The sequence below is a fragment of the Aplysia californica genome, unplaced genomic scaffold (assembly GCF_000002075.1).
Source record: "Aplysia californica isolate F4 #8 unplaced genomic scaffold, AplCal3.0 scaffold00016, whole genome shotgun sequence".
NCBI classification, from domain to species: Eukaryota; Metazoa; Mollusca; class Gastropoda; order Aplysiida; family Aplysiidae; genus Aplysia; species Aplysia californica.
In genome coordinates this window covers 652,549-662,810 of record NW_004797286.1, presented here as the reverse complement: position 1 = coordinate 662,810, position 10,262 = coordinate 652,549, and the positions used below count along the sequence as shown (strand labels likewise).

The 10,262-nt window shown below is 39.4% G+C and overlaps 1 protein-coding gene across 1 annotated transcript; it reads left to right on the top strand.

Annotated features, from left to right (window-relative positions):
• Positions 1-698: 698 nt before the first annotated feature.
• LOC101853902 (protein SAND) lies at positions 699-10,256 on the top strand. Its single transcript, XM_005090438.3, has 8 exons — positions 699-1,238; positions 4,043-4,215; positions 5,113-5,329; positions 5,932-6,156; positions 6,949-7,124; positions 7,818-7,938; positions 8,651-8,932; positions 9,780-10,256. Exons 1-8 carry the CDS (start codon positions 879-881, stop codon positions 9,918-9,920), a joined length of 1,695 nt encoding a protein of 564 aa, XP_005090495.1. The 5' UTR covers positions 699-878; the 3' UTR covers positions 9,921-10,256.
• Positions 10,257-10,262: the final 6 nt, after the last annotated feature.

Here is a 10,262-nt window from a genome sequence, read left to right as displayed (position 1 = left end):
CCCCCCCCCCCCCCCCCCCCACCTCCTCACATTGCTTATAGAGCGACTTTTTAGTGATCAACTTCTAAATAACGAAAATATGTAGGCCCTACATAATATACATCAATGTTGTTGTACTTTCACATTTTAACTGTGAAAGAATGCTTCGAAATGTAAAGACAAACTACATATTATTATACCGCACGTGTTAACATAATATATACATTACGCCCTTTTTGCCTACCACCAGGTACTTCCGGGTCTATACATGAGAGTTACGAGTTTATCCCCTTTCACGTGTACATTGTGATAATGTATTAGTAATGATTAGGTCATTTTGTGTCGCGTGACTACTCAACATATTGCATTATACGTCGACTTCCCTAATTCATCGATGACATTGTTTAATGCTTTGTAGGCTGCTCTCCCGCCAGCTTTTTAAAAAATATATCATGGTTTGTTGCTCTTTCACAGCTCTAAATGATCATTATAATCTCGACATGCTTCGTTTACTCCAATCTCATAGCCCATAACAAGCGAAGGATCGGCAAAAGAAAGAGGTTGATCTAGGCTACTATAATATTATGTAGGCCTACTTTCAATTAAAAAATGTTATATCTCGTTTTCACTCTCATTGGTGGAAGATAATACGACACGCTGTCCGTTCTTCAGTTATTGATGTTGTTTGTGTTTTTTTCTTCTTTTGATGAAATACGAGATAAAAAAAATGTTGACACAAAACTAATGATTTTGCACTCCTTCAGCCAACTAGGCTAGATCTAGATTCTATCTGATCCAGGCCAGGCCTACAAAACCTATAAAGCATCTGTGGGCCTATCGGTTCTGAAGTAAGGGAGACCACTCTAGTTGTAAACTAGAAAGAGTTGTGTGTTATCAAGATGGCTGCCGAAGTGAGAGAGGCGGAGCAAATCGGCAACACATCTGACTCAGACTCTGTACAAACCGAGCTTTTGGAAACAAATGAAATTCCAGGCAAAAGTGAGAACGCCTTGTTAGTAGCAACAGACTCATTTGAGGATTTAAACTATGCAGGTCTTACCAATGGCACATTGCCGACTGTTTCTACTTCTGGAACAATACATTCGTTAGTTAAAAAGAAGGCCCGACGAGCCAGCGCATTACTGGATGAAAATGAAGCTGCAGGTGACAACACAGCCTCCAGCGATGAAACCACAAACGCTGTTGATCAAGAATCATCAGAAGTATCAGGAGAGGACTCACAAGAAGATCATCTTGAGGTAAATCAGCACATCTAGAAGAATCATGTTGAACAAATGCCTGTCCGTTATTCTATCTTTTTCATTCTTACTTTTTCAGCTGAATACTTTGATTTTCTGCTGTTTTTAATGTCGTCATTATTATGAATTCAGGGGAAATCCATCCACCTTATAATACAAATCATAATAAATATCTAGACTAGATCGAAGTGACAGTCTGGTCATCTGTCATTTTTAATTCCTCCATTCACAATTTTCATTTACGGTCTGTTTCATTTAAGACTAAGAGGACTTCGACTTTCAATTTAATTAGACGTTTGTCAAATTGTTGAAATCGAAGAACCTGCCATTTTTTGTTTGATGGACAATTTTTATTGATTTTTTATTTTTGGGCTCAACGCTTTTTATGTTCATATAGGAACACATTTATAAATCTGCTTTGATTAATTACTTCAGGGGAGGACTTCCGTAACTAGCGACCACTGTGAGACAGAGTAGAATAGAAAGCTAGGGATAGGGTTAGGTGTAGGGGTAGGGGTAGGATTATTAGGATTAGGGGTAGGTCTTTATTGGGGCGGTCGCTCGTTATGTAAGTCCTTATTACTTCAGGGATGAAGGGACAAGTTTGAGCCGAGAACTTTGATAAATTTACTGTTTGTCCTCGATGTGCTCTCTTGAATTTGGGAGAAATTCATGATCCTGCACAACTAAAATTTATTAACCCTCGTCCTGCGGGGGCTGGGTTTGTAGCTCGATAAGCCTATTTCGGCACCTCGCCTGCGTTCTGGTCCCGCATCAGTCTGGCCCCTGGCTCAGCGCACGCACGCCGAGCATCAGTTCCAGTTTAATTCGGGTCCCGCGTCGGATCTGCATTCACGCAGCTCAAGTGTGTGTGCGTTTGTCTGCTTGAGTTTGTGTGCGTTTGTGGCCTTCTTCTAGAAGAGCCTGCGTTGGTTCGTAACCAAGGCATACGTTTCATTCAAAACACGCCAAGTTGGTAGCTGTAGATGTGTCCAATGAAATTATAGAATAAATTGACCCACTTAGACGTGAGGAGCTTGAAAGGATGGTCAGGAATAAAGACTTCCATTTTTCTATACAAAATCTTTCAAATGAGCTTGATTTTGTATGAAATGATACTACCTGATAAAAAATATAAGCTTGTTTTGAATACCGTTGCAGGTACAAAGAACAATTTTAGTGCAAAACATTCGGAAATTGACCTATATTATCCCCTTTCGAATCCCAGGTCATTCATAACAACAAGAGCGTCTAGAAAGGTATTCGAATGGGCGTAACTACTCGTAATGTCTGATTTATCAGCTTGAGAGAGGGGGTTATTCATTGTTTATAACACTTTATAAATAGAAAGCTGTGAAAGATAGAGCGTTATTTTCATCATCGATTAACACACTCCCACGGTATTCATGGCGAAAACGCTCGTTTCCCGGCACGCGCACTGTACACCAACAGTACACACTGAGTGACTCCGGCGGCCTGCCCGGAACGTCCGACGTAATCGGTTGCTGATAAGATTCGTATCTCAGCACAGACGCAGGACAAGAGTTAAAGTAAAAGTCTGTATATCTTGTCATTTTTCATTCCTCCTGTCTGACAATATTTAGAAGAGGGAACTTTGATTTTCCATTTTTGATGTGTTCATGAATTAGTAGAGGGAGATCAATTTGATCCACTAATTCAACTGACACTTGATACTTGCAACAGTTTGTCATGATAAGTTTTTGACTTTCCGTTTTTGGTGCACTCATAAATTCTGATGAAATTCATTTGATCCACACAATACTATAATACAAAATTGATTACTTGTACAAGTAACACTTTGTATTCATGAAATAAAAGTTGTCATAGGAGCTATTATTATGGTGAGCATCTTTATTTGAGGAATGGGTTCTTTCTACTGCTTCGGAAATAATTATTTGATATTTAATAATTCTGTATTAAATAATTGTTTTGCTGTCAGACTTGTATTTACTTGTTACTTTCTGTTAAGTTTTGTAATTCCTTTTATTTAAAAAAATTTTTTTTTTGGTAAGTGTTTTATGGCGCTCGCAACTGCATAAGGTTATATTAGCCCGCAGGACTCATCAAACTTTTTCATTTGGTGGGAAGTTTTGAATTTTGCCTGGGTGGCGGCCAACTCCTGCTCTTATCGATTTTAGACAACCAAGGGATCTTTAATGTGGGCAACTTGCACACGGGCCCTCCGAGATTTTTGGCCCTTTCCTAGATCTTTCCTACCTGAAGATCAGGGGTGGGACTGAAAGACAGCAGTAAGAAGGAGCCAAGGAGTAGCAGTAGAAAGGCTACAGAAAGAGTCAGGAGCCCAGAGGAGGGTGCATAGGAGGTGAGGGTGTGGGGGCAGAAAGTGGAGACAAAAGCAGACGACAGAACATTGTTAGAGAGCAGGAAAGGAGGTGAAAGGAGACCATATTAGAGAAAACATTTTTTCAGTCACTACCGGGATTTGAACCCGGGACCTTTGAATGAGAGGCCAACACCTTAAGCTCTAGGCCACAAGAGCCCCCTCTTTATTTGTTTTGTTTTCTTTTCAGATTATTGTTCTAATGAATTGAGTTGATTTGTTTCAGTATAAATATGTGGATGCTACAGCTCGGTTTCCAATGCTTTCATTGCAACTAGATCTTTTTTTTCTTTTCTATTAATGGTCATTTGTATACAGTTCTGTGGTATCATTATTTATCCAAACTTTTTACTCTCTTTTACCCTTGAACTATTTTGTTTTATATTTCTAATTGTATGAAAAGTTTGGTACAATTAATATTAAGTTTTTGTTTTTTGTATAGTCACGCCTTACAGATCTGTCACTTAATGAGACGGAATCGCTACCTGAAGAGATTCCCATGACGCAGCTCATTCCTACCTCCTCGGATATTGAGGATGTGAATAGTCTGGAATGGAAGCAACAACGAAGGCACATCTTCATCATCAGTGAATCTGGAAAACCCGTTTACAGCAGGTATGTATTACGACAGAAGAGTACGATGTCATGTACCAATGCCTGTAATGGGGCATCATCATCATCATTGTTTAAAGCAGATATTATAACGGTTAAGACCTGGTAGTATTTCCAAAATTTTAATCACAGGTTCAACGTTTTGCCCTCAACGGGCTTCATCAGGAACATTCACAATATAAATGACTAAATCTACACAAACTGTAAAAACCAAAGTGCGTACATTCTTGTCACAACGCTAAAAGGAGCGGTGAGCACTAATCAGAAAGGTCAGAGAAAGGGGAACACTAAGGCCAGAAGTGGTAGAGAGAGAGAAGGGGGGGGGGGGGGGAAACAGGTGCGTGGAGGTAAGGAATATAATATTATCATCATCATCATCAACATCATCATCATCATCATCCTTTCCCAACCTGTACCGGACAATAGGCCACCAACAAGAGCTCTCCATGTGCTTTGTCCTGGGCTATAGACTCCACCTCTGTCCAGGTGTATGCCATCTCCTTTAGGTCAGAATCTAAGAACTGTAGTTAGATGCCTACAAATAAATTTGAAGAAGCACGAAAATATTCTCTCAAGTTTGGCTGTTTTGAAGCCTTTTTTGTTTTTAAGGAAAATCTGTAAAAGTCACTATTGCGCTGTCCTTGCTTATATTGCCCGCCCTTCGCTGATCTTCTCAGATATGTATGTATGGTTATAGTTTTATTCAGTGTTGTACGTTATTTTCTGGGTTTAAGAAGTCAAAATCATTTATGTGTGAAAATGTAAAAATGGAATAATTTTCGTTAGGGCAGGTTTGACAAAATGTAAAGATAGATTATTTAATTGATCTTGTGTCTTGTACTTTCTGACGTGATCTTCATTTTTAGTAAATTTTACTTTTTCTGCCACGACTGTCACCAGACATGGCAGTGAAGACAAACTGGTGACAATCATGGGCGTGATGCAGGCCTTAGTCATCTGCACCCATGACTTCCAGAAGGATACTCTACGCTCCATCGTAGCGGGTGACCACAAATTTGTCTTCATGTGCCGAGACCATCTCACGTTTATCGGGATCACGAGGGGGCGGGAGTCGACCCAGCAAATGTTGTTACAGCTCACTTACATGTACAATCAGGTGAGAAGTTTTTCTTTCGTCTTGTCTCGTCTGCTTGTTAAAGTAGCCTTCCGATGTTGTTGTTTGTTATTGTATTGCGAATTTTATGGGAAAAGAAGGGAGGCCTGGATGAAGTTTAAAAAAAAATAAAAGCTCATGTTGTTGTTATTATTGATCTAGCGACAGCTATGTCTGTAGGTCCTCGCCCGTGTGGCCATTGTCATTTGTTAGGCCATACTTCTTTTTTTTCCCTCTGTTATTTCTGCCTGTCTTCCTTTTTCTGCGCAATAAATGAAGGTTGTTGTGTCCATGTTTTTCTCTTTACTTAAAATCAAATGCAATAAAAATAGTAATAATAATGATAATAATATTAATAGATAACATTTACGCTGCACAATCCCATTTTCTATAAAATGCTCAATGTGTATTACATTCATAAAGATATATAAATATATATTATATCATATTTTAAAAATTCATGGATATGTGTGTAGTAAGACATAATATTATGTATACATGTCATGTACATGTATTAAAAATTTCTACGAGAAAATTAGTCACGCAGTAAGCCTGGCAAAAATATAACTGTTTTCACATGGATGTGCATCCTCTTTCCTCCTCAGGTCATCAGTGTCCTGACCCTCTCGACGCTCACTCGCATCTTCAAGCAGCACCGGAACTACGACTTGCGGCGCCCGCTGAGTGGTGCGGAGAAATTCTTCGACAACCTACTCAACCTCATGGACGTGGAGCCAGGCCTGCTGCTCTCCTCGGTGAGGTGTCTACCGCTGGACAGCTCTGTGAGGGAGAACATCTCGCACAGCATCGTACAGCATGCAAAGGTCAAGGTGAGGAAGCTGAAACGGTCGTGGCTGGTTTTGTTTGTTAGGGGTGTCTTTATTTTTGTTCACAGGGTTGCCGTTTTTCGGTGTCTTTTTTTTTTTCTCTCTCGTTATTACCGTTATTTTCACTAGGAGAATGGGTTATTATTCCCAGCATTTGTTTTCAGTTTTATTAGTAGTCTAATAACTGTTTTTTGTTTGTTTGAAATTGCATCACCGAAAATTTTAAAGTGTTCAATGTTCAGAAAGTTTTAGAACATCTGAAAATATTAGACATCATTGTTATTTTTAGATTTATTTCGTGTTTGTTTATAATCCTTTTTACATTGCTGGTTTTTTTTTTTCGTTTTTTTCCATTTCACAACTTGAGTCGAGAGATTTCAAATATTTTGTTTTGTGGATTTTTTTCATTGGTAGAGCTAAACTGGTTCACGACATTGTTATTTCCTCTTAGAGAATTTATTTTCCAGAAGATTCATATAAAGATAACAGGTGAAAAAAAAGCTAAACATAGTAACACCTCAAACCTTTAACTTTTATACATACAACCTATTTGTGTTGCAAGCGCTGTAAAACTCTGATTAAATTTACTAAAACTAAAAATGTTGATATCCTTCTTTTTACTTAAAGTGCCGTAGCACTCTTATTAAAACTTAAAGAAAAACGTTGATACACTTTAAAAAAAAACTCTAACTCAAACAAAGTGCCATGCATAAAACTCTTACTAAAACTAAAAAAATGTTGATGTTCTTCTTTTAATTCAAACAAAGTTTATTGACCAATGTGTCTGTGTGGCAGGACTTGGTGTTTGCCCTGATCATTGCTCAGAACCAGCTGGTGACGCTGGTGAGGATGAAGAAGTACTACATCCACCCCATGGACCTGCACCTCATCATCAACCTCATCAACGCCTCAGAGTCTTTCAAGGCGGCCGAGTCCTGGACGCCCATCTGTCTGCCCAAGTTTGATGCTTGGTTAGTCCGGCCTCTTTTCTCTCTTGTTAAAATTAATAAGTAATTATAGCCAGGTCACGTGTCCAATTGTTTCTGTATGAAAAAGAAATACCAACTTTTTTTTTATTTGAGGTTTCAATGGATTGTAATTGTTGTTGTTATTAATCCAGTAGCCTTTGAGCATGTTACCTTCGGCCCAGTGCCATGTTAAAAAATAGGTTGATTGTTTTCAAAAACTGTTCTTTTCTGCAGTATAGGGTATTGTCTGAGGTAGGAATGGCAGGAAGTTTCAGTTTGAGATTTTTGAAGAGCAGATGTTAATGCATTGTAATACAAACCATTTATCAGTGTTTCCTCATCTGTTGGTTGGTGGGTGCTCTGGTGTGATTTGCTCCTTCTTTCCTATCAAACATCTATCGTCCTTATCTCTCCTCCTTTTTTTTGTGACACCTCCAATCTTTGGGAACATCAGCTCTGCCCGACTTTTTGTCCTCGGGAAAGGCGCTTTACACGAATTTCCCATTTTGCTCCAGAGATGGATGTTAAACTCGGAGGTTCTGCATCTTAAGTTACCTAATAGTGTTGACTGGGGTGTTAAACATATACCATTTCACCATTTTTCTAATCTTCGGCACCTATATGACTTAGTTGTCTTCCAAGTGCTGTAAAAACTCTTACTAAAACATAAAAACTATATTGGTAATATTTCCTCAGCGGTTTCCTTCAAGCCCATGTGTCTTATCTTGATGAAGAATGCCATACCTGCCTGCTACTGCTGTCTGTGGATATCGAAGCCTTCTACATACTGTCAGAGTGCAAAGCCAAGATCAAAGAGGTGAGGAACATCAGCTCTCTATTCTCTTCACTTCTTGTTCTTTTTCTTGTTCTTGTTCTTTTTCTTGTTCTCCTTATTTTACTACTTCTTTTCCTCTTCTTGTGATTGGCAATTTATTTATGGAGTTTTTTTTTTTGGCTCAACACCTTTTATGTGTGTTTAAAAACATATTTGTGCATAAATTTTACTGAAAAAAGTTAATTAAAGGTTAAAAAAATGTAAATTTTCAGTTGTCAAGGACTTTCAAGCTGTGGAAGTTACCAAATTTTGGGGGCCACTTTCTTGCTTATTTTATGTCTGAAACCAGGTGACCCCTACCTCCTTCAACAAATATCTCGACTTCTATTCAAGACAAATGAGTATTTTTTTTTTCATCGAAAGATAGACAAATGAACCAGCTTTAAGATTAAATACCAATAACTCTTCATGTTGTTACAAGAAGTGTTGGAGAATATTGTAACAACAGGCAGGTTTGATGGAAAGAGAGGCGGAGGCAGACAGAGGGAAAAGATACTGGACAAGATGACAACATGGCTAGGAGCAGCAAGAACAACAGACACCATTGCTGGAACGCAAGACAGAGTGAAGTGGAGGTCCATGATCGCCCACGCCAGTCTGCAAGGCACCGGTTGATGATGAACTCCACATGCCCAAGAATTGACGAGCGCCTGATTCCACCGTGTCGTGACACATGTTACCTTTTCTTTTTTAGCGGCTGGTCCGGTACAACGCCCTGAAGGCCATCAACGACTCTCTCCGCCGCAACTCCTACTCCATTCAGCAGTGCAGCATCAGCGACCTGCGCCACTTCCTGTACAAATCGCGCAGCATCGCGCAGTACACCAGCCCCGAGCTGGAGGCGCCCTACCACACCAAGGAGGAGCAGCAGCGGCTCTTTGACCTCTACCACTACCTGCACGACCGTATACACACCTCGGGCCGACAGCTCAAAATCTTGTTCCACGTCGGCCCATACGAGACGCTTTTGGGATGGGTAAGGTCTTTTTAGCCCATTCGTAATGCAAGCTCAATTTGCACTTTAACCCTAACCGTACGTCGTGTTTTACTATCGTATCTGTTCGACGTGGGGAACTCTGTCCCTCCGCTTTCCGAAGAGGAAATTTACTCGTTAATCCGATCCGTACGCTTTGCATAGCAGTATGTCAAAATGATTTTTTGAGAAATACTGAAAGTTTCGAAGAGATCTTTGTACTAGACGTATTCTAAAATGTGAAAAATACAACCTGGGGGATACAAAGTGACCCCAGGGCGTATGAATAGGGTTAACAAGCACAGATTTGTGTTTTACTAAGCACAATTTTAGATGTCAAGGTAAACAGGGTGGCGCTTGATTCAGTGGTCGATTGCCTATAGTTAGGTCTGGTTTTTAAATATGACACACTATGTCTAAAAGCAAAATATTTCTTTGAATGTGAAAAGTACAGCTGATATTGAACCCGCAACTGGTTTAACAAATCAAATCTCATAGAAAGTACAACAAATACGAAATATTAGGAATATGGCTCGTCATTATGGCCCTCATGCTTTGCAGGGCATGATGAACACCTTTCAGGAAATATAAATGCCCAGCATAAATACTGTTATTGTTATTAATGTTGTTGTTGTTGTTCTGTTATTTTTGTCATCATCATCATCATCATTATCATCATCATCATCATCATCATCATCATCATCATCATCATCATCATCATCATCATTATTAATATTGATGGCTGAACTGTTATAAATTATTACTAATATTTGTATTAACATTATTGTTATCATTATGATTATGATTATGATTATGATGATGATGATGATGATGATGATTATTATTACAGGTCACCCAAGGGTTTGAGCTGTATGCTGTTTTCGGCCCCTTAGTCACCAAGACCATTGCCATCCATGCCGTGAACAAACTGCTACGCTGGATCAAGAAGGAGGAAGACCGCCTGTTCATTCTCAGCTCAGTGACATTTTGATTGGCTGGGGGGGCAAATTCCTGGCCAGCAGGGACGTAAACAGAACCCCCACCCCCATACCATCTACATCTTGCCCCCTCCTTTACGAGGGTTTTTTTTTTTTTTCGGAGTGGATTCTGCGGGTTTAAGTTTTAAGTTTTTAAAAGGGAATACACGCAAGGCTGTCCAGTTCTATATTTGAGGTTTATGCGTTTTGTTTACACACGTTTAACTCACTTGGTTACTTGGTTGGAGAATAAGTACCATTGTGGGCAGTTCACAGCCATAGTTGCTCCTCCCTAAGATCCATGAATGGGTTGGCTTGTGCATTTGATTCGTATAGGTGTCAGTGCAATGTAAAAT

What these genes read in the sequence shown, in the direction of transcription:
- LOC101853902 (XM_005090438.3), top strand. Translation starts at nt 879, where the DNA reads ATGGCTGCCGAAGTGAGAGAGGCGGAGCAAATCGGCAACACATCTGAC. An exon ending in TACAGCATGCAAAGGTCAAG is followed by an intron (nt 6,157 to 6,948) that starts GTGAGGAAGCTG and finishes TCTGTGTGGCAG; the next exon opens with GACTTGGTGTTTGCCCTGAT. An exon ending in GCAAAGCCAAGATCAAAGAG is followed by an intron (nt 7,939 to 8,650) that starts GTGAGGAACATC and finishes TTTCTTTTTTAG; the next exon opens with CGGCTGGTCCGGTACAACGC.